Source organism: Malus sylvestris, chromosome 14, assembly GCF_916048215.2.
Source record: "Malus sylvestris chromosome 14, drMalSylv7.2, whole genome shotgun sequence".
NCBI classification, from domain to species: domain Eukaryota; kingdom Viridiplantae; phylum Streptophyta; class Magnoliopsida; order Rosales; family Rosaceae; genus Malus; species Malus sylvestris.
Genome location: NC_062273.1, coordinates 4,676,126 through 4,699,752, shown reverse-complemented (window position 1 = coordinate 4,699,752; position 23,627 = coordinate 4,676,126). Strand labels below are relative to the sequence as shown.

General features: G+C 37.2%; 1 protein-coding gene across 1 annotated transcript; it reads left to right on the top strand.

Annotated features, from left to right (window-relative positions):
* The first annotated feature begins 12,745 nt into the window (after window positions 1–12,745).
* LOC126600874 (putative disease resistance RPP13-like protein 1) lies at window positions 12,746–19,497 on the top strand. Its single transcript, XM_050267575.1, has 4 exons — window positions 12,746–14,390; window positions 17,149–18,181; window positions 18,545–18,760; window positions 19,006–19,497. The coding sequence occupies exons 1-3, from the start codon at window positions 12,927–12,929 to the stop codon at window positions 18,706–18,708; spliced, it is 2,661 nt and encodes an 886-aa protein (XP_050123532.1). The 5' UTR covers window positions 12,746–12,926; the 3' UTR covers window positions 18,709–18,760; window positions 19,006–19,497.
* Window positions 19,498–23,627: the final 4,130 nt, after the last annotated feature.

The window sequence follows — 23,627 nt, the reverse complement described above, 5'->3', positions numbered from 1 at the left end:
ACGCTTAAATTAACCCTCAGTTTTTCCACAAGTTATTGGGTTGGATGATTGCATACGACAACCCAAAACATTCCCTACAAGTTCCCTACATGAGTTGCATAATAGAGATACAAGCAAGAATCAATAAGTTCTATGAAAAACATAAGCATTGACGAGACACTCGTTACTATGATTTGCATGAAACTTATGCCAAGAATTTACTTAACGTGATTGTGACTAGCAACCTTCACTACTTATGAATATAAGTTCATAACGATTAGGTGAAATTCCCTTATATTCTAGCGTCAAATTCATGCATGTAAATTAAGCGTGCACTCTCAACCAACATACACAAATCATTTTTTATACGAACAGATAAGTAAATTGAAATCACAACTTATGAAATCACAACCGAAGGTAATCAATTCATATTACAAATATAAATCATGGCTTTGAATTAACCTCTAGCCAAAATAAAATTAATTACACATTATTAAAACAAAAATAAAATAGGAGTTTGGAAAGATTAAACCGAAAGAAAGGATCTGCTGCTTGGACTCTGAACTGCATGGACTCTGAACTGCATTTTCATGCTGATCTCCTGTCCTCTCTACGTCTGCGAGCTGCCCTCCTTCTTTCTGTTTTCCTGTGCTGTCTGACCTCGCTGCCAAAGGGCAGCTTCCCCCTTCCCTTCTCTCCGCAGCTTCACGCTTCCCTTCTCTCCGTAGCTTCACGCTGCCCAAAGGGCAGCCCTCTGCCTTCCACCAATTCCCCGTACTCCAGACCCCTTTTACTTGTCTTGCTGTGCTTCTTTATATTTTTCCCGCTGCTCCTTCCTTTATTTTTTTATATTTTTTTCTTTCTTTTTTTTTCAGCTGCCCCAAAGGCAGCTCCCTCACTCTCCCTTCTATTTCTTATTCTTTCCGTTTCTGCGCACCACCCCCACTTCCTTTTGCTCCTCACTTTATTCTTTACAGTCTGCCGTCTGCTTCTTATCTTCTTCTTCCGCCCAGCTGCAAAGGCAGCTTTTATTGCTTAGTTTTCTTTTCCCCGCAAGGCACGCTGCAAAGCAGCTTGCTGCTTATTCTTTTTCTTTCTTTTCGCTGGCAGTTTTGCTGCTCTCCTATATTATATCCCCCTCTGACCTGCCTTCCATCTCCTTCTTATTCTTTTATTCTTTTTGGCAGCCTTGCTGCCTTCCACTTCACGCTTTGCCCCAACATATTTCCACATGTGTTGTCCATGCAAGCTTTCCATCTTTTTGTCACTGCCAAGGCTCACGTTTTCCTCCTAGCTGCAAAGGTAGCTCCTCACTTTTTGTTTAGTCTGTGACATTACACAAATTAATTAATTCATTAAAGAAACAAATATGTGATTTTCATTGATGGGAAGAAGACAATTAATAATTTAAAAAGACGAATTTAGCCAAGATTCAAGTAATTAAGAACTAGATAATAACTAAAAACTCATTTGTGCCATTTTTATTTTCTTTGCATAACAAATCCTATAAACACAAAAATAACGTAAATAGCTCAAAAATATAAGGAACTAACTAAGAAAAGACGAGTGAATTTGAAGTAAAAATATATATAAATATGATCCGATCAAATACCCCCATACTTAGTTTTTGCTAGTCCTCGAGCAAAACAAAGAAAACATGAAAAAGTAATAACATGAAAAACATTAGCTTCCCTCTATGTGACCCTCATAGAATTTCATTCAAGAAAACAAATCATCAAGAACCATAGCTAGCATCAAGGAACTAATCCAAGTTCATCTTCCTTATTCAAATATTAGCTGTAATCTTTAAATCATCCTTGAAGTGTAGTGTGTGAGATAGCCATGCTAATGCAATTTCAAGTTTTTATTTTTAAAATCATCATATGCAAACTAGCGACCTTCTCACGGGATATGCACTCAATCACACATGTGTTTAGTTTTAATGTGTTTCGCTCAAAGAATCAAATGTGAAAGTTCTACCATAAGCTTGCATAAAGATCACTTCTCCACAGTCATAATTGCAAAACTTAAATCAAGAGGACTTTTATTGGATGTAATGAGGTTTAGGGAGAGGGTTTTTTTTTTTTTTTTTTTTTTTTTTTTTTTTTTTTTTTTTTTTTTTTTTAAGAAGAAGGGGATAGGGTTATTGAAATGAAAGAATAGGAAAACACAAATTCCAAGCTACATTGCAAGCAATTCTTTTCTCTAGATTTATAAGAACTCAAGCTCTCCAACAATTCTTCTAACACCTCCAACCACACCCTTAAACTGAAACTTTAAAAACATTTTTTTTTTTTTTTTTTTTTTTCTGGCAATCTTTCTTTTTCTTTTTCTTTTTTTTTTTTTTTTTTTTTTTTTTTTTAAATACAAACATGAAATACCCCCACACTTATTCTTTTGCCAAACACCTTCAAAGTACTTCACAAACATTTCTCATAAGACAATCTCACATTGCTCACTAGCTTGCTTGGAAAGGGTAAGGAAAAAAAATGTTTCAGGTATAAGGGTAGACATATCTGGTGATAAGAAATAAAAGGTTCAACATACACGGCTCAAATTGGCAAACTAATGATATCATTTTTCTTTGGGAAACATGGTTATTTGGGCCATAGTGGTAAACCTAATGCCTCTATCATTTCCAAGTTCATGCAATCAATGACAAACATTTCGAAAGATCATTACGCAAGTTCTAGAGATGTATCTCACATAAGTTCATCACACATGAAAGAATAGGAGTGTATGAAAAATGCACACACTTTCAATCGGCTCAAAAACTCACATAGGATGTATATGGTCACTAAATTCACATATGAAGCTTTAAGTCATACTTTAGTTTCACATTAACAAGGCTATGTGCATTTGGTTTTTCAAAGATGGTCAAACATGTACAAAACTAACAAGAGAATTAGGAATTTCATAAAACACATGTTAACTAAGTTCTTGATAATCGTGATTCAAATTTGATCTAATTATATCATTGGGTCGGGAAACTAACAAAAAATCTAATTCAAAACAATAAGGGAAACAAGACAATATTTTTGGATTTTTTTTAAATTTTCCGATTTTTTTTTTTTTTTTTTTTTTTTTAAGAAAACAAAAACTAACAACACAGAAACAAATGAAATTCTAGAGATTTCTACCCCCACACTTAAACTTGACATTGTCCCCAATGTCAGAAAACACTATAATGCAAATAATAAAAAAATAAAATAAAATAAAAAATAATAAGAAACAAAATAACGCAATTGGACTGAAAACTTCCCTAATTTGCAGTAAAATCAAGCGATGACCCCCAAGCTAAAATTCTGCAATCAACTTCAAGGGTGGAAACAACCAAAAGTTCCTGCAAAGAAAAGAAATAATTCAGTTAAGTAACGCAAGAAAATTAATTAAAAAAAAAAAATTGCAAACGAAAAATTGAAAATTACGATAAAAGATAATGAATAAAACTAATAAGTAATCATTGGTCGTGCTTGTTGACTTTCCACAGCTTTCCTCTTGAACGGGGTGACACTTAGCTTTTTACTTGCAAGTGATGATTTGATGATATTGTACGGCGGAGCTTTGCTCTTTGGGAATGTTGTTGAAGTTTCTTGAGTTCTTCAACTCAGATTCCTTCTGCTCTCGAGTTGATTGTGCAGGCTCAATTCCTTATTTGTTCTCCAAGCAGATGTGGCAGCTTCTCTAGTTCTTCATCTCAGACTCCTTCCGCTGGGATGATTGCGCAAGCTGCATTCTTCTCTGCTTGTTTCTTCTGTACGTTGTCTCCACATGCTGCTGGTGTCATTTTCGCTTGCCTTATCTGTTCTTCAGGTAGATGTGGCAGCTTCTTTGGAAGTACATCAGCAGTGGAAGACGAGTACTCGAGAGCAATTTCTCCATGTCCTGCAGGTTAGAACAAAGACAAGGAAAAGGACATGGAGAATGCATGATATGAGATACTCTTGCTTTCAACCTTTATGATATGAAATACTTTTGCTCTGGATGGGTTGTTAGCAAGGGTATCCCAGGGAATGAGGAATACAGAGTGACTTAGGAGGATTCTTTGGGAATGCATTTTCGGAGATGAAGAAGTGCTGAGAGGGTGTGCCTTTGCTGTGGAAGGCGAAGGTAAATACTTATAGGACTTTTCTTCACAACCGGAACTATTCTCTCACTCATTGTCGGCAGCCGGTGGATGGATGAATAGTACAAATTACGCGCTTTCTAACAAAGCTGCCCGTAATTTCCGCAAAGCAGATTCCTCATTGGTATCTGGAATCGGCACTTCGAGCTCTGAGCATCGTCGATTGTAGAGGTAGCATGTGACACGTGCGGATAAATCTGGAAAAGAAGATTTGCCCGTGGGTTGAAGCCCAGCTTTTGAGAAAGCTAGCGTGTCTTTGACTGTTGAATTTCCCTCTTCGATTTCTGAATTGGTGCTTCGACAAACTGCCCGAGAATTTCGCAAAGCAATTTGCGTGTGACAAGTGACGACACGTCTGGACAAATTGATCTTTTGAAATCCAGGGTTCGGCTCATTGTTTCTGAGCAAGCCCAGCCTTTAAGAAATGAAACGCCTCTTTTGAGAAAAGAATCCGGTTTTTGAGAACGGAAACTCCTCTTTTGAGAAAAGAATCCGGCTTTTGAGAAAGGAGCCCCGACTCTTCGATTTGCGAGAGGACGCTTCTCTGAGGAGCGCCTCTCCGATTTCTTCTTTTTATAGAGGCGTTAAGCTTGTTCCACAACACACTTGAGCACCCTCCTGTAAACACTCCCTTCTTGCACTTGTTTAATCTTGATCATTCCGACTCTCTTCTTTCTTCACCACCTTCAGAAAATGGCAGGCCCTTCTGATCGACGTTTTGACTTGAACATTCGTGAAGAGGCAGCTCCGCCTTCACCAGACAACATATGGCGCCCTTCTTTCATATCCCCCACTGGTCCCCTTACCGTTGGGGCTTCGGTGATGAAGAACGATATGACAGCAGCGGTGGTGGCCCGGAACATTGTCACTCCTAAAGATAACAGACTGCTCGCTAGACGGTCTGATGAATTGGCGGTTAAGGAGTCTCTGGCTCTCAGTGTGCAGTGTGCGGGTTCTGTATCCAACATGGCCCAACGCCTATATGCTCGAACCCGTCACGTTGAATCGTTGGTGGCTGAAATACAGAGTCTCAAGCAAGAGATTAAAGGGCTCAAGCATGAGAATAAGGAATTGCACAAGCTCGCACACAGCTATGCCACCAGCATGAAGAGGAAGATTGACCAGATGCAGGACACCGATGGTCAAATTTTACTTGATCATCGGAGGTTTGTGGGTTTGTTCCAACAACATCTGCCTTCGTCTTCTGGAGCGGCACCGCGTAGTGAAGCTCCAACTGATCAACCTCTGCTGCCTCCTCCTTCTGTGGCCCCGCCGACTGCTGAAGCCCCGCCTACTACTGAAGCACCACCCGACCAATGAATACTATTAGTTTACATCATTGTAAAATATTTGTACTTTTTTATTTTTTTATTTTATTTTTAAATTTTTTTATTTTTATTTTTATTTTTATTTTTTTTTTATTTTTTTTTATTTTTTTTTTTTTTTTTTTTTTTATCATTAATTTTAAATTTTATCTTTTTTTTTTTTTTTTTTTTTTTTTTTTTTTTTTTTTATAAATATGTAAATTAATGTAAAGAGACTTGGTTAACCTTCCCCCACACTTAAACTAAATAACACAAACTCACAGAAATCAACCAAATAACACAACTAACTAAACAAAACAAAATGAAAGCAGTAAAGATAAGGGTGGAAGAATGCAAAGCTGATTGGGTTAGCGATTCCAAAGTCTCCCTTCGTTGAATGCTTGGGTTGCCTCCCAAGAAGCGCTTGATTTAACGTCTTTAGCCGGACGCATCTTTCCTTTAAATTTCCCTCGGCTCCATTTGAACCTAAAATCAAAGAAAGAAAAATAAATCAAATATCAAAAGTAAAATACACAAACACCAATATAAACATAAACAAAAACAAAAATAAAGGGATTAGCAAAGTTGCTAATCCCCGGCAACGGCGCCAAAATTTGATGTGAGAATTACTTAACACACAAATTAAACCCTCTTTTTGACAATTGTAGTATGGATGTAAGTAGGGTATCGTTCTAGGCCGGGGATTAGGAGGGATTGCTAATCTATTCTAAATTAATTTAAAAATATTAAACAAGACTTAAGGACACAAAATTAGGCTAAAAACTCTAATAACTCGAAACACACTTAAAATGACTCAAAATAATGAAAACAATTAAATTAAACACTAGGAACTGAAATGGACGGAAATTAAATTAAAAGACTAACAATAAAGAAAACTAACTAAATAATATAATTTAATAATGGATGGGTGTTTGGTTTTGATGAAAAGTAAATTAAACTTAATTAAATTACAGAATTGACAAAAACATAAAATTAAGGTAAAATGATAAATGATGGACTAGCTAGAGGGTTCTTCTCCACACATGACACATATGCAACCTAAATTGATTTTCAGTTGTTCTTTCAATAAATTATTAATTCTCAATGCCCCAAGTTAATTAGGTACGCTTAAATTAACCCTCAGTTTTTCCACAAGTTATTGGGTTGGATGATTGCATACGACAACCCAAAACATTCCCTACAAGTTCCCTACATGAGTTGCATAATAGAGATACAAGCAAGAATCAATAAGTTCTATGAAAAACATAAGCATTGACGAGACACTCGTTACTATGATTTGCATGAAACTTATGCCAAGAATTTACTTAACGTGATTGTGACTAGCAACCTTCACTACTTATGAATATAAGTTCATAACGATTAGGTGAAATTCCCTTATATTCTAGCGTCAAATTCATGCATGTAAATTAAGCGTGCACTCTCAACCAACATACACAAATCAGTTTTTATACGAACAGATAAGTAAATTGAAATCACAACTTATGAAATCACAACCGAAGGTAATCAATTCATATTACAAATATAAATCATGGCTTTGAATTAACCTCTAGCCAAAATAAAATTAATTACACATTATTAAAACAAAAATAAAATAGGAGTTTGGAAAGATTAAACCGAAAGAAAGGATCTGCTGCTTGGACTCTGAACTGCATGGACTCTGAACTGCATTTTCATGCTGATCTCCTGTCCTCTCTACGTCTGCGAGCTGCCCTCCTTCTTTCTGTTTTCCTGTGCTGTCTGACCTCGCTGCCAAAGGGCAGCTTCCCCCTTCCCTTCTCTCCGCAGCTTCACGCTTCCCTTCTCTCCGTAGCTTCACGCTGCCCAAAGGGCAGCCCTCTGCCTTCCACCAATTCCCCGTACTCCAGACCCCTTTTACTTGTCTTGCTGTGCTTCTTTATATTTTTCCCGCTGCTCCTTCCTTTATTTTTTTATATTTTTTTCTTTCTTTTTTTTTCAGCTGCCCCAAAGGCAGCTCCCTCACTCTCCCTTCTATTTCTTATTCTTTCCGTTTCTGCGCACCACCCCCACTTCCTTTTGCTCCTCACTTTATTCTTTACAGTCTGCCGTCTGCTTCTTATCTTCTTCTTCCGCCCAGCTGCAAAGGCAGCTTTTATTGCTTAGTTTTCTTTTCCCCGCAAGGCACGCTGCAAAGCAGCTTGCTGCTTATTCTTTTTCTTTCTTTTCGCTGGCAGTTTTGCTGCTCTCCTATATTATATCCCCCTCTGACCTGCCTTCCATCTCCTTCTTATTCTTTTATTCTTTTTGGCAGCCTTGCTGCCTTCCACTTCACGCTTTGCCCCAACATATTTCCACATGTGTTGTCCATGCAAGCTTTCCATCTTTTTGTCACTGCCAAGGCTCACGTTTTCCTCCTAGCTGCAAAGGTAGCTCCTCACTTTTTGTTTAGTCTGTGACATTACACAAATTAATTAATTCATTAAAGAAACAAATATGTGATTTTCATTGATGGGAAGAAGACAATTAATAATTTAAAAAGACGAATTTAGCCAAGATTCAAGTAATTAAGAACTAGATAATAACTAAAAACTCATTTGTGCCATTTTTATTTTCTTTGCATAACAAATCCTATAAACACAAAAATAACGTAAATAGCTCAAAAATATAAGGAACTAACTAAGAAAAGACGAGTGAATTTGAAGTAAAAATATATATAAATATGATCCGATCAGTGGCATTAAAGGTCAAATAGGGCTTTTCCAAGAGATCATGTTCGGTAAAGTCCTTGTTATAAAACTTGAGCAATGATTGGATTCTACAAACTTCAGAGTTGTATTCATTCACATACTTAAAGTCTTAAAAGCGTGGGTGTTGTTAGTCTTGTCCTGCTCCATGCAATTATATGTCTTTCTGGTAATCAAAGCGATTAGCCAAAGCGAACCAGAAGGCGCATGAATCCTTTTCAGCGAGGTATTCAGTTTGCAGTGCGTCATGAATGAGTCTTCGGATGAAGATCATGCCGATAGCTTTGTTAACTTCGTCAACCGGGACTTTCGTAACCTCTTTGATGGTGGCTCAAAGACTTCTGGAGGTGAAATGGAGGTTTACGTCCTAACCCCTTTAGGTAGTTTCTCGGGATACTTCCAGGGCAGTGAAATCGAGCTTGTTCAAGTTTGACATGTCCCTAAAACATAGGGAGCAAGAACATGGTTAGCCATATGGAAAGCCATTGACATACAGTTTAGAACATTTGGGTTCTATATACATATATAGGTTTAATTTAAACATGAAAGCTTTGGGTTTCATGACGAAGTTTTGAATGAAAACTTTGGGTTTCAAAGGTACTAAATTCAAAACTACAGGTTCGATTAGTATGAACTTCCGATTCATAAAAGGGATACCTAGATCACATAATATAATATATAACTAAGTGTAGAGAATTGGGGTTTGCTTTAAAAACCTAAGTGTGAGTATTTTGGGACTACTAAAGAAAGTCCACTTTTAAAGAAAAGAAATAATTTATTGAATCGTTAATGTCAAAAAATGGACTTTGAGCCAGTAATTTTGGATGTCTTGTCAGATTAATGGACTACTGGTCACTTTAATTAATTTAATAAATCGTAACCATTCAGATTTGATCGTGGAAGCAAAATAATGACATTCGGGTCATATTAACTTCGATTAGCTTCGGGCCAAGCGATAATGGAATTATAGCCTAGAATGGCTATAACCAAAAGCGTCCCAAAAATATTTGGGTATGGTTAATAAGTGGGGGATGCCAAAATATGGCATTGGGTTGAAAAAAAAACGCAACCCAGCTCACTTGGGCTGGCTACAATACACGGGACAAGGCCCTGACAAAACAAACATTGTATCTGATTTTTTGTCCAGAAACAGTGTTATGTTTTGTGTTCTTCAGAAACAGTTTTATATTTTGGTTTTTTTTTCCAGACACTTTTCGCCGGTTTCTACCATTAAATTTCTTTGAACTTGTTTCGGCGGCTTTGTTCGAATGAATGCTTCCTTTTTCAACTTTGATTTGAACTTTGATTTGGTTGTTTTTGAAATGGGGAAATTCGATTTGATAGCAAGACATGGAGTTATTATGGTGGTTTCGTGCTGGGTTGAGGTTGATGAAGAGTCAGGACAATATCGAATCATTTAAGGGTATTTATGGAACCGTAGATTTGTAGCGGGTTGGGCTTAAAAGTTTGACCCATGAATAATGATTTTGGATGATTTTTTATTAAATTTTGAGCCATTTTGGTTAAATAACATTTTGAGATCGTTTTTTGTTATATATTTGTTGGCCCGAGCCATTTTCATTAAAGTTTCCTATTTTTTATTCTATAACAAGAAAATAATTATTCAAGTTGAAAATTTAAAAAATAAAAAAGCCAAGACCATGTAAATAATAATATAACGTTGCTTGGTGACTAAGTTGTTATGGGCATTCACACTATATTTCAAAACACATGGACTGCCCTTGAGCTGGTGTGTTGGACATACCTGTCAGCTATGTTACATTTATATACTAAAAAATCAGTGTGCGGTACATATATTAAAAATGCCGACCTGGTGAGCATCCCGACTTGATGGTGAGTGGTGAGAAGAAGTATTATAAAAAAACGACCAAGACTCAAATCTCCAACGCCATTTGCCTCCGTCTCTAGAGCGACCAGAGCACGAAATTGCCATTCCTCCTCTCCGCCAGCTAACGCACGCTATATCTATCTATCTATATCTTTATATACTCATGGTGAGGCATTACTATCTTTGATCAAAATTTACTTTCTTGCTATCTGCTTGCTTCTTTGACTCCTGCTCCTACTCCTACTCTCACTCCCACTTGGTGTTTTAATATTGTCTAAATACTCGATCCTTACTTGTTTATCGTTTACTGCTTAGTCATGGCTCTAAGAATCGGCCACTATGGGTAAAAACCTCCCAAACATGTTTAGAAAAATAAACTTATTCTTCCATAGGAGCAAATGCCTCCTGAAAATCTGAAATCTCCTTGGTAATGGCAAATCTTAGTGATCTTTCATATGTGCAAAGTTATACTCATGACTGGAATGATACTTGGCAATAGTCTCATGATTAGGTCGGCATACACGTGACCAATGTTCCCTTGATCCACATTAATAACACATGCCCAGTTCAATGGAATCCGATTGAATGGTAGCTTTTCCCTTGTTCTTTAAGTTAGGAGCCTTAGGGTCCAAGGAATTGCACTTCTGGGTCAAATTTCCTCCCTTCGCAAAGCTTATTCTCTATTGACCTTGGGCCTGTGGTTGGGACTGCTTTCCATTTTCACGATCATGACGATTCTTCCGTCGTTTTTGGTGACTAGAATTGGTTGCATGTGCTTCAGACGTAGCATTCAAGCCAGTGGATTGAGTATGATGATTCTTCATCAAAGGTTGGTTCAACTTTTTTAGTAAGAAGTAAAACAGAGGTCAAATCCAAAAATTTGGTGAACTTATGTGCCATATATTGTTGCTATAGAACAATATTGGTGGCATTAAAGGTCGAATAGGGCTTTTCCAAGAGATCATGTTCGGTAAAGTCCTTTTTATAGAACTTGAGCAGTGATTGGATTCTACAAACTTCATAGTTGTATTCATTCATAGACTTAAAGTCTTAAAAGCGTGGGTGTTGCTAGTCGTGTCCTGCTCCATGCAAGTATATGTCTTTCTGGTAATCGAAGCGATCAGCTAGAGCGAACCAGAAGGCGCATGGATCCTCTTTAGCGAGGTATTCAATTTGCAGTGCGTCATGAATAAGTATTCAGATGAAGATCATGCCGATAACTTTGTAAACTTCGTTAACCAGAACTTCTGTAACCTCTTTGATGGTGGCTCAAAGACTTCTAAAGGTGAAATGGAGCTTTACGTCCTAACCCCTTTAGGTAGTTTCTCGGGATACTTCCAGGGTAGTGAAATCGAGCTTGTTCAAGTTCGATATGTCCGTAAAACACAGGGAGCAAGAACATGGTTAGTCATATGGAAAGCCATTGACATACAGTTTAGAACATTCGGGTTCTATATACATGTATAGGTTTAATTTAAACATGAAAGCTTTGGGTTTCATGACGAAAGTTTTGAATGAAAACTTTGGGTTTCAAGGGTACTAAATTCAAAACTACAGGTTTGATTAGTATGAATTTCCATCACATAATATAATATATAACTAAGTGTAGAGAATTGGGGTTTACTTCAAAAATCCAAGTGTGAGTGCTTTGGGACTACTAAAGAAAGTCCACGGTTCAAAGAAAAGAAATGATTTATTGAATAGTTAATGCCACCAAAGGGACTTCGAGCCAGTAATTTTGGATGTCTTGTCAGATTAATGGACTGCTGGTCACTTTAATTAATTTAATAAATCGTAACCATTCAAGTTTTATCGTTGAAGTGAAATAATGACATTCGGGTCATATTAACTTCGATTAGCTTCGGGCCAAGCGATAATGGAATTATAGCCTAGAACGGCTTTAACCAAAAGCGTCTCAAAAATATTTGGGTATGGTTAATAAGTGGGGGATGCCAAAATATGGCATTGGGTTGAAAAAAAGACGCAGCCCAGCTCACTTGGGTTGGCTACAATACACGGGACAAGGCCCTGAAAAAACAAATACTGTATCTGATTTTTTGTCTAGAAACAGTGTTATATTTTGTGTTCTCCAGAAATAGTTTTATATTTTGGTTTTTTTTTTCCAGACACTTTTTTCGCCGGTTTCTGCCATTAAACTTCTTTGAACTTGTTTCGACGGCTTTGTTCCAATGAATGCTTCATTTTTCAACTTTGATTTGAACTTTGATTTGGTTGTTTTTGAAATGGGGGAATTCGATTTGATAGGAAGACAGGGAGTTATTATGGTGGTTTCATGCTGGGTTGAGGTTGGTGAAGAGTCAGGACAATATCAAATCATTTAAGGGTATTTATGGAACTATAGATTTGTAGCAGGTTGGGTTTCTAAGTTTGACCCGTGAACAATAGTTTTGGATGATTTTTTATTAAATTTTGAGCCATTTTGGTTAAATAACATTTTGACATAGTTTTTTATTAAATATTTATTGGTCCAAGCCATTTTCATTAAAGTTTCCTATTTTTTATTCTATAACAAGAAAATAATTATTCAAGTTGAAAATTTAAAAAATAAAAAAGCCGAGACCATGTAAATAATAATATAACGTTGCTTGGTGATTAAGTTGTTATGGGCATTCACACTATATTTCAAAACACATGGACTGCCCTTGAGCTGGTGTGTTGGACATACCTGTCAACTATGTTACATTTATATACTAAAAAATTAGTGTGCGGTACATACATTAAAAATGCCGACCTGGTGAGCATCCCGACTTGATGGTGAGAAGAACTATTATAAAAAAAGGACCAAGACTCAAATCTCCAACGCCATTTGCCTCCGTCTCCAGAGCGACCAGAGCACGAAATTGCCATTCCTCCTCTCTGCCAGGCTGCCAGCTAACGCAAAACCAAGCCAATCCCTCTGCTCTTTCTTTCGTCCGCAAATTGCTATGGTGCTCGCTGTCGCTATTGCCACTCTGGTAGTTTCAACCGGCATCACATCCTCACTTTTTACTGTTTTGTACAACAAACTTGCAGATCTCACTTTGGAGAAGATAGGCAAGAATGATGACGTCGCCGACAAGCTCCAAAAGCTCGCACGAACGCTGCTGAAAATCGAGTCTCTTGTCGACGACATGGAGAACAAGCAAACCAACTCCAACTTCTGCGAGATGCTCATTGAACATGTCAAGAGTGCCCTTTTCGACGCTGAAGATCTGCTGGATAAGATCGATTTCGGAAAGCTGGAATTCAAAACCGCCATATTGAGTGTGAAGTCGGAAGGGGAGGTTGCGGTCATTCGGATGCTGGAAAGAGTTGAAGATTTAGTGAAAGAGATGGAGGGTTACCTCTTGTCGGAAATTAACAAGAAGCGCAGTCCTCCTCAGAGTTTGGATGTTAATCCTCGCACTAGTTCGTTGGTTGACAAGCTGTCTGTGTTCGGCAGGGATAACGAGAAGGAGAAGATGGTTGAGATGCTGCTGGCGCAGCGGACGGAGAATGTTTCTGTGATTCCGATTTGGGGTATGGGCGGGACCGGAAAAACAACACTTGCTCAACTTGTGTACAACGATCAAGCTGTCGTTCGAAATTTTAAGTTGAGGATGTGGGTGTGTTTTTCTTCTCTAGACACTGACCTGGTTACCGTCACTAAATCAATTTATGAGTCTGCTACCAACGAGGTTTTGGAGTTGCCAAATTTGGATGCCGTTCAGGTTGCACTGCAGGAGAAAATGCGGAGGAAGAAGTTTTTGCTCGTACTCGACGGAATGTGGAATGAGAATCCGGCTTTCTGGGATGCGTTGAAATTGCCCTTCAGATTTGCGGCCCCAGGGAGCAACATTGTTGTAACTACTCGAAGCAAAATTGTTTCGTTGATTGTAAGCACTGGTCAGCGGTATGATTTGCACACTTTGTCCGGTGACTCGGGTGATGAAGCTTGTCGGGACATAATTAAACAGAGCTTCGGTGGGAATCTCGATGGACATGGAGATTTATGGAAGATAGCAAAAAAGTGTAAAGGCCTCCCGCTGGCAGCCAAAGTGATCGGACGTGTCTTGCGATTCAAGTTAGGAACGAAGGAGTGGGATCACATTCTAAATTATGAGCTTTGGGACTTTCCAGAAGATTACAAGAGCCAAATCTATCCTGTACTTAAAGTGAGCTATGATCACTTGCCGTCGAATTTGAAAAGATGTTTTGGTTATTGTTCGATTTTCCCTCACAAGTTTCAATTTGAAGAGGATGATTTAATCCAACTATGGGCAGCAGAAGGCTTCATCCAACCCCAAAGAACAAGAAGTGTCCAAGGCATTGGAAGAGAGTACATTGATTTCTTGCTCTCGAGGTCTCTTTTCCAAGTTTCACCAAACGATGCAGACCGCCAAACAGAGGCAGAGCCACATGGAGGACAGGTTAGCCTTAGGCCCATCCTGGTATTTTATTTTATATACTTATTGTCTGCTAGGTTTTAATATAAAGAGCTTGTAGTGAATTGGTGAGTGGAGTTTGCCAATTCCTTTTGGCTTCTATTTTATCATATAAAAAATAATTTCTATGATAATTTCTATTTTATCATAGAAATTTTAAATCTACATCACTCTTGGTTAATAAATTGTCCATGGCAATAATAAAAAATTAAAAAAAATATCTTTTATTTTTCCCAATTAATTATACTCTTCATATAAGATAAGGTCTGTACAATTTGGAGATGCAATTTATGTTGAAAGTAGAATATCATGTACTGGTTTTGAGTTATGATCTTAAATTTTTGGTGGAATGTTCCTTTTTTTTTAAAATCACGTAAACAAGTTATATTTTTATGGTATAATCATCCCAACACTATTTTTTCATAGAATCCTTAAAAAGAAAACTAATAGAAATAACTTCAAAATTTTGAATTTTAATAAAAAACCACATAATAATTTTATTTAATGGTTAGGATAAAACTCGATATTAAACAACCCAACAAATTTGGCCAATTACCCTTTTTTTTCTTTTTTCCGTCCTTCCCTTTCAACTGGCCCCACACCCCCTCATTTCTCTCTCTTCTCTCATCATGTTCATTTTTTCTCTTTATATACATACATACACATATAAAAAAAATATAAGTATTTTGTAGTTTTATTATTTCAGAACTTGTTTTATCAAATTTTAAAAGATTATACTAAAATTATTATTAAGTGTAATTATCTGAAAAAGAACACATTGATGTAATACGAAGATTTAAAAAAAAAAGTATAATCTGCAAATTATTTTTATAAAAAATAGTGACCATTTATTTCTATAAATAGTGTCACCCTGTGGCACCAATTCTAGAAATAGTGTCGTCGTTTCTAGATCTAGTGGCACTGATTCTAGAAATAGTGTCATCAATTTTATAAATATTGTTATTGATTTTAGAAATAGTGTGATCATTTCCAGAAATAGTGACACTAATTCTAGAAATAATGTTACTGTTTCTAGAAATAGTGTCACCCTTTCTTAAAAAAAAAAAACTAAAACTAAAAGAATCTGACTAATATAATAAGAAAAGGGCTTGAATTTCCATCAGTTTGCTTAGAAATTTATTATTTTTAAGAAACAATATTTTTTATTAATAACATTTTGTTAGTACTGTTATTAAAAATTTGTTGATAATAATAAAAATAATAAAAGGGAGGCAGGAAGGAATCTGACTAATATAATAAGAAAAGGGCTTGAATTTCCATTAGTTTGCTTAGAAATATATTATTTTTAAGAAACAATATTTTTTATTAATAACATTTTGTTAGTACTGTTATTAAAAATTTGTTGATAATAATAAAAATAATAAAAGGGAGGCAGGAAGGAGTGACATGAGACTGAGAAGAGATAGATGATAGTGATAGGTGAAAGAGGGAGAAAGAGATGATGGTGATGGGAGAAAGAGGGAGAAAGAGATAATGGTGATGGGTGAAAGATGAAAGAGATGATGGTGATGGGTGAAGAGGGGGGACTTCGAGTGAGGGATGGTGGGAGAGAGGGGCAGGGGGAGGGGGAGGGGTAATACGGGTAAGCTATTTTAGTATTTCTTTTTTTTATTATTATATTAAAATTTTGTCTTTTTAATTAATAAATAATAAAAAAATGGACTTTGGAAGCAGTCCTTATTTATCAACGTTTTTTAATTGAAATCTTGTTAGTTTTCGGTTTTTTATTGAAGTCTTTGAAATTAATGCAATAATGCATTATATGTAAGTTATTATAATTTTTAAATTAAAATTTTGTATTTTTAGTTATTTATATTAATGAGTTTTTAAATAAAATCCATAATTTGTTGAAAATAAAACCCATGATTTGTCATTACTTATATTAATGACGTTTTACATACAAAAAATTAGTAATTTTTATACGGTACATTTTACATACAAAAATTTAGTACATTTCATACAAAAAGGTGATATGTTTTATATAAAAAAATGGGTACAGTTTATATAAAGAATAATGGGTACATTTTATATTAAAAAAAAATAGTGGGTGCATTATATATATATATATATATATATATATATATATATATATATATATATATATAACAATGCGTTTATTTTAGTTAAAAATACATAAATAGGTCTTACATTAAAAAATGGGTACATTTTACATAAAAGAAATTGTACTTACAAAAAAATTTGGTATATTTCACATATAACAAAGTGGTACATTTTTAAAGATAAATGGGTACATTATTAATAAATTATGGGTACAAATAAAAGGTTAAAAAATATGAGTACAAATATAAGTTTGAAAAATATGGAAACAAAAAGAATTTAATAAATGGGTACAAACTAAAACTGAAAATAAAATTGGTACAATTTTAAAAAAGGGTTGCAAATTAAAATGGGTACAAACAAAAGATAAATATATATGATACAAAATTTAGCCATAAATATAAATATATCAAATGTAATGTTTCTAACACTAAATGAATATGTTTAGAAATAAAGTTTAATTATCTAGAAATAAATATTTTATTATTGAAATAATTAATGATGTTTATTAAAACCAAGGGACCTTGATAAAAAATTGAAAAGGAATAAGGTTTCAATTAAAGGAGTTGAAAAAAAGAGGGAAGGGAATTTAATTTTTTTTTTATTTTTTCTCAAATGAATTATATTGGTATATTTGGTCTAATTTTTTTTATATGTCTTAAAGGTCCCTCCTGAGAGTGATTTATGGCCCCGCCACTGCCGCCGAAAATATGAAATCCATGGCTTCATTCATGATATGGCGAGATTGGTTTCGGCCAACTTATGCTTTCGTCTGGAGGATAGCATGTCAACCTTCTTGCCCTCTAAAAATGTACGTCACTCGTCTCTACTTCGTAAAAACATTGAAGAATCCACACTAAAAGAGTTTCACAGGTACGAGAAGTTGAGGACATTTATATTGCATCCTGAACATGCAACTAGTCTTAGTAAAGTTCCTGAGGGTTTTTTTAAAAAGTTGCCATGCTTAAGAGTGTTGAATTTGAGTCGTAGTCAAATCACTGAATTGACCGAATCCATTGAAACATTGATGCACCTTCGATACCTCAACCTTAATAATACCCCTATCAAAAAGTTGCCAAAGACGTTAACAAATATACATGGGTTAGAAGTACTCAAGCTCGAGAACTGTTCTGAGCTCCTTGACTTGCCTAAGAACTTAAAGAACTTGAGTAAGTTGCGACGTCTTGACTTTGATAGATCGGAACAAATCAGTTCCTTGCCAAAAGAAATTGGAAAATTAACTCTTCTTGAAATTCTGCCTGTATTTAAAGTGGGAATAGACGGAAATTTGGAGGCGCTTAAGAACATGACGTGCCTTCGTGGATCAATTTCCATAAAAAATCTTGAGAATGTGGCAGATGTTGCAGAGGCTAAGGGTGCTATTCTACACAACAAGCAATATCTTGAAAGTTTGGGATTGCACTGGAACAATGGAACTAGAGATGCAACAGTTGAACAAGCAGTTCTTGAGGGCCTTAAACCTCATGATAGGTTGAAAAGGTTAAAAGTAGTAGGTTACTTGGGTTCAAAATTTCCAGATTGGATAGGCCAATCATCGTTTTGCAAGCTTGATTCTTGCCTTACTGAGCTTCGCATTGATTCTTGCCCAAATTTGGACTCACTACCTGCACTTCGTCACCTAACTTCACTTGAAACTTTAGACATCGACAGGTGCCCTCAGCTTCTATCAATTCCAGGTGCAGCACTACCACGCTCACTCAAACACTTGAGCATTTCAAGCCAATTGTGCACAAGACTTCCTTCTCTTGGTCAACTTCCAGTTCTCAAAGACCTTGTCATTGGAAAGATGGGTACTCTGACAAACGTGGATCGTCAGTTTTGTCGGTTGGCAGGTTCTTTTCCATCCTTGGAGACGCTAACATTTTGTGACATGCCAGAGTTGAGTATTGGATCAGGAATAAATAACCTTGACATGCCTCGCCTTATAGAGCTTCGCATTGATTCTTGCCCAAATTTGGTCTCCCTACCTTCAGTTCATCACCTAACTTCACTTGAAACGTTAGACATCAACGATTGCCCTCAGCTTCCATCAATTCCAGGCAAAGGACTGCCACGCTCACTCACACACTTGAGCATCTCGGACAGTGACAGTTTAAAGGAGTGGTGTAAGGGAAGAGATGGTGACGATTGGAGCAAGATCAGATGGATCCTTGAGATAGTGATTGATGGTGATGAAATTCCAATGGATGGGCGTGGAAATTGAATCTTGCTGCATCTCCATCAACACATGGAGCGGTTCTGAGCTTGATAAAAAGGTATTTGATGCTATGTTTAAACTATGATGATTGCTTATTTGATCTTCTTCTATGCTGTCTACCGTCTCTTTGTTAATCACCATAAATTCCTTTCTTGCTACTACATATGAATTAGTCTGCATATATCAAATTTTGCAATTTATGTGATTCTTCTTCTTTTTTTTTCTTCGTCTTGACTATGTTACCGGAGTAAAAAACTTATTTTACACATGTAGGATAAACTAATTGATTGATATTTTGTGCAGGTGGAACACGAAGCCCTCTAGATTGACCAAACGAGTTAAAGTTGTTCGAGCAGGATTTCTGGATCTGGTCCTTCGCACAGCTCCCTAGGGAAATGGCACTTTCTTGCATGTCGGGCAAGATCTTGCAGTTTGGTGTATTACAAACAAGTTCATAGTTAGTTTGAAAGGTGCCTTTGTTGGGCCTTTAGTGTAGGCTTTGAGGTTCATGGTCAAAACTAATAAGCATCTGAGCGTGCCACTGTTATCTTTGTATAATAAATTGTTGAATGGGTGTGAATTAAGTCGATTACTTGTACCTCAAGTTACTTATACTTCTTGTTTATCAAAGGATTGTCGCAAATGGGTTAAGTCTGCTTTAGGTTCTTTTCTTGCCTTGTAAACAAGGACTTTTAATTTATAACATTGTATGTCCAAGATGAAGGGAGTTTAGGGCCCTTTTGTTCATTTCCTCGATCAAAGTTTACTTTAATGAAAACAGGCTTATTAACTTAATCAGATTCGAATACAGATGAAACTCTCAAGTAAAAAGCAGTTGAAAATGACTTGAATACATGAAGGAAAATGCATTAAACGACAGATCTACTACAAATTAATACAAACAAAGGAGATTCGAGTAAGATTTAACCTTGTCGGGCAAGGTTGAACTTCTTGCAACCATTACTCTTTTGTATTTACAGAGGTTTGTTTATTGAGAGGGATGAAAAGTAAATAGGTTTTACTAGAAGGAATCGATACTACAACACTGTCTTAATCAAGAATGTGTGAAGCTTTTGAGAATTGTGGTTACCCTTTATTGATGAAGCTCTTGTTGGCACCATAAATTGGTTTTGTTTCACACTGTCTTGATCAAGAGTGTGTGAAGCTTTTGAGAATTGTGGTTGCCCTCCTTTGATGAAGCTCTTGTTGGCACCATAAATTGGTTTTGCTTCACACTGTCTTGATCAAGAGTGTGTGAATTTTTTTAGAATTGTGGTTGCCCTCCATTGATGAAGCTCTTGTTGGCATAATAAATTGATTTTGCTTCACATTGTCTTGATCAAGAGTGTGTGAAGCTTTCTACAAGTTTGTAGTGTTTGCATTGTTATATAGGGGAAATGTATGAAGCAAATGCAAGAGGGCTGAATAGCTTGATCTTCGTATGCCATGCACTGAAGTTGTTGTTGGCTTGCAATAAGACTTTGTTGGTGACTATAACTCTTGTTGGGCATAAGTGCTCCCCTAGTTGAGTTGTCAATGTTGAGGGTTTTCGATTATTAGTGAATGCTAAGAGTTTACATGTACAAGTTGTACCATTCGTCTTCTGGTAGGTGGAATGAATGGTGAGTTGCTTTCATCACTTGGTTGGTGGTACGAAGGTGAGTTCCTTCATCACATTTCATCATCTGGTTGGTAGCACGAGGATGAGTTCCTTCTTCACCTGGTTGGTGGCATGAATGGCAAGTTGCCAAATGATATTAAAGTACGGGTTGTACATTTCATCACCTAGTTGATGGCATGAAGAAGAGTACGGGTTGTACATTTCATCACCTGGTTGGTGACATGAAGATGAGTTCCTTCTTCACCTGGTTGGTGGCATGAGTGGCAAGTTACCAAATGATATTAGAGTACGGGTTGTACATTTCACCACCTGGTTGGTGGCATGAATGGCAAGTTGCCAAATGATATTTCATGGAGATATAGAACAACATATAAGTTATCATGCTTGCATATCCACCATTTGAGTCTAGAGTGCGGGTTGTACATTTCATCACCTGGTTGGTGGCATGAAGATGAGTTCTTTCTTCACCTGGTTGGTGGCATGAGTGACAAGTTGCCAAATGATATTAGAGTACGGGTTGTACATTTCATCACCTGGTTGGTGGAATGAAGGAGAGTACGGGTTACACATTTCATCACCTGGTTGGTGGCATGAAGATGAGTTCCTTCTTTACATTTCATCACCTGGTTGGTGAGAATAAGGGCAAGGTGTCTAGGCACATTGTAGTAAGTGTCGAATGACACAAAGTATGTTGAACCCTTTCGAAGCACAGTTGGCTTATGTATGGATATGTTGGATTGTATGATGTTTATGTATGAATATGTTAGAATGTATGATGTTTATGTATGAATGTGTTTGAATGTATGATGTTTATGTTGATTGATATAAGTGATGCTTATGAATGTTTTTCTATGCATGAAGGGATCCATGCTTTTGATATGTGAACCATGTTGGTTGTAACATTTAGTATCACATACTTTGTGTCAAAGTACGCATGTTGAAGCTCTGAGTTGGAGTATAAGGGTAGGTCAGCGTAGACAAAATGTTCCAGTGCTAGGAACGCAAAAGACTCAGAAGAAGTTGTATGATTCCCTTTTCTTTAAATATTTGTCGAATGGCTTGTGTGACAAAAGATCTCAAACGGTTGAGAGTCAAAACATTTGTAATGTGTATGTCTTCTTATAATAGCATTTCCTTCAGTACCTAGTCCTCCACTTTGAAAGAGTGAGGCTTGGCCCCATAGTCATAATAGTCGACGGTACGTTCACCCCTGGTTGTTTTGATACGAACTTTTATCCTTCTTGTTGTAATGGGCTTGCTGAGAGTAAAAATCATTCCTCTTACCAAGAGACAGATACGTTTGGTGACTTAGCGAGTAGCTAAATGAGGCAGAAGATGATGCAATAGGTGTCTGAATGGTCAAGATCTCCTCACTTGGTAGAATTTGACTTCCACTTCCTACTTGTTGATAGGGGTTAACTATATAGGGGTTCCATTGGTATGTCATTGCTTCGGCGGAGGCGTGGTTGTAAGCATGTGTCATCACCTCAGAGTAAGTCTTCTAAGTGTTGGCATTGATCATGTACTTGAAGAAACAATCACGTAGGCCTGCTGTGAAGGCCTTGAGGGTGGTCTTGTCATCTGCCTCAGCGTAGCGAGAATACTCATGGTTGAAGCGATCGGCATACTCTCGTAGTGACTCGTCCGGCTTCTGGCGAATAGTGTACAAGTAATCTGCAGAATGCAAGTGATCGGTCTGGAAGATGTGTTGAGAGACACGGTTTCCTCAGTTCCCCAAATGAGTCTACTGTCTCAGGTGAAAGACGGCAATACCAGTTTAGAGCTTTGCCAGAGAGGGTGGAGGGGAAGAGAAGACATCGCTCTTCGTCGGTATGCATCTGATATGCCATGGTGGACTCAAAAAGGTTAAGGTGTTCAATTGGGTTCTCCCTTCCAGTATAGAGTTGTAAACCAAGCTTTTGTTTTGTCTTCGCTTAAAGGGGGGTGTCGAGGATCCTCTTTGTGAGAGGGCCAGGCCTGGGTTGGTTCCAGTTAGGTATCTCGGCCTGACGTTCGGCCTTCAACTTGTTTACTTCCTCAAGAAGCTGTAGGACAATGGAGTCCTGAGTGGAGTCATGTACCACTGGAATTTTCTTTCGTAAATCTCCATCGCCTCTTGGAAGTATGAAAGTTTGATCAAGAGCATGTGGTTTTTCCTTAGACTCGCCATACTGACTTCTAGGGCGACTCTGTCGGAATACCTCAGAGTCCCTTGTACCTTCATGTTCCTCTGGGACCTGTCGTTCCTTCTCTAAATTGGCAGCTGGCTTGGGTCGTTGGATGAGACTAAGTCTTTCATAAACCTTTGGGTCATTGATCTTCGAGCATATATGGAGGGGATTCTCTCGACGTTGCTTTAGGAAGCCTCGGCAGTCGCGATAAACGGCTTTCGATCCTTCCAACCCTTCTGCAAGAAGGTGTCTTCCTCCATTTCTCCTATTTCGGGTCGAAGCATCTGGGTTGAGAGAAGTCTTATGTTAATCAATGTTTTGATAATTAGCTCGCTCCTCATCAGGGATACCTATGTCGAAGGGAGGTGACCCTCCGTGTTAGGGGGCACCCAGATGATGGTTGATGTCCACAGAGGCAACGAACTCGTGTGTTTTAGTACGCCTAGTTTCGTGGAGCGTCTCAAAGAGCTTCTCATACTGCTCCTGGAGGACCTCATTCTTCATTGTTATCTTGTTGTTCTGAGCTTCTAGCTCATCGACTTTAGCTTGAAGAGCAACCTTTTTTCCTTCATTCTTTCGTTGCTTCGCACTAGGTGCAAGAGGGGTGTCATTATGTGTGTTATGGCTTCCTTCGTTCCCCATGTTGGAGAGGGATGCCTGGTCAAAATAAAGTGTACGAATGATGGAAACCACCTTGACAAAGCTGAAAAGAGTGGGAATAAGTGTCGTTTCCCACAGACGGCGCCAAATGTTGATGCACAAAATCAGTGAGGACTTTGGTACAACAGAAAGTGTTAAGTTTGTAACCTTCGCTAGATTGCTCCGATTACTAGTGTGGATAAGTATGTAAATGGATAGAGACAAGGAAGCAAACACAAGATGTATGTGGTTCACCCAGATTGGCTACGTCCACGGAGTAGAGGAGTTCTCATTAATTGTGAAAGGTTTACACAAGTACATAGGTTCAAGCTCTCCTTTAGTGAGTACAAGTGAATGATTTAGTACAAATGACATTCGGAAATATTGTGAGAGAATGATCTCTATTTATAGAAGAGAGTTTTTAGTTTCATTATAACATTGACACGTGTCGTGTTGTGATTGGCTTCTGATGTTGACACGTGTCGCACTATGAT

Coding starts and splice junctions, on each gene's coding strand:
- LOC126600874 (XM_050267575.1), top strand. CDS start 12,927: ATGGTGCTCGCTGTCGCTATTGCCACTCTGGTAGTTTCAACCGGCATC. Junction 14,391..17,148: donor CAGAGCCACATGGAGGACAG/GTTAGCCTTAGG, acceptor TATGTCTTAAAG/GTCCCTCCTGAGAGTGATTT. Junction 18,182..18,544: donor TCAGCTTCTATCAATTCCAG/GTGCAGCACTAC, acceptor CATCAATTCCAG/GCAAAGGACTGCCACGCTCA.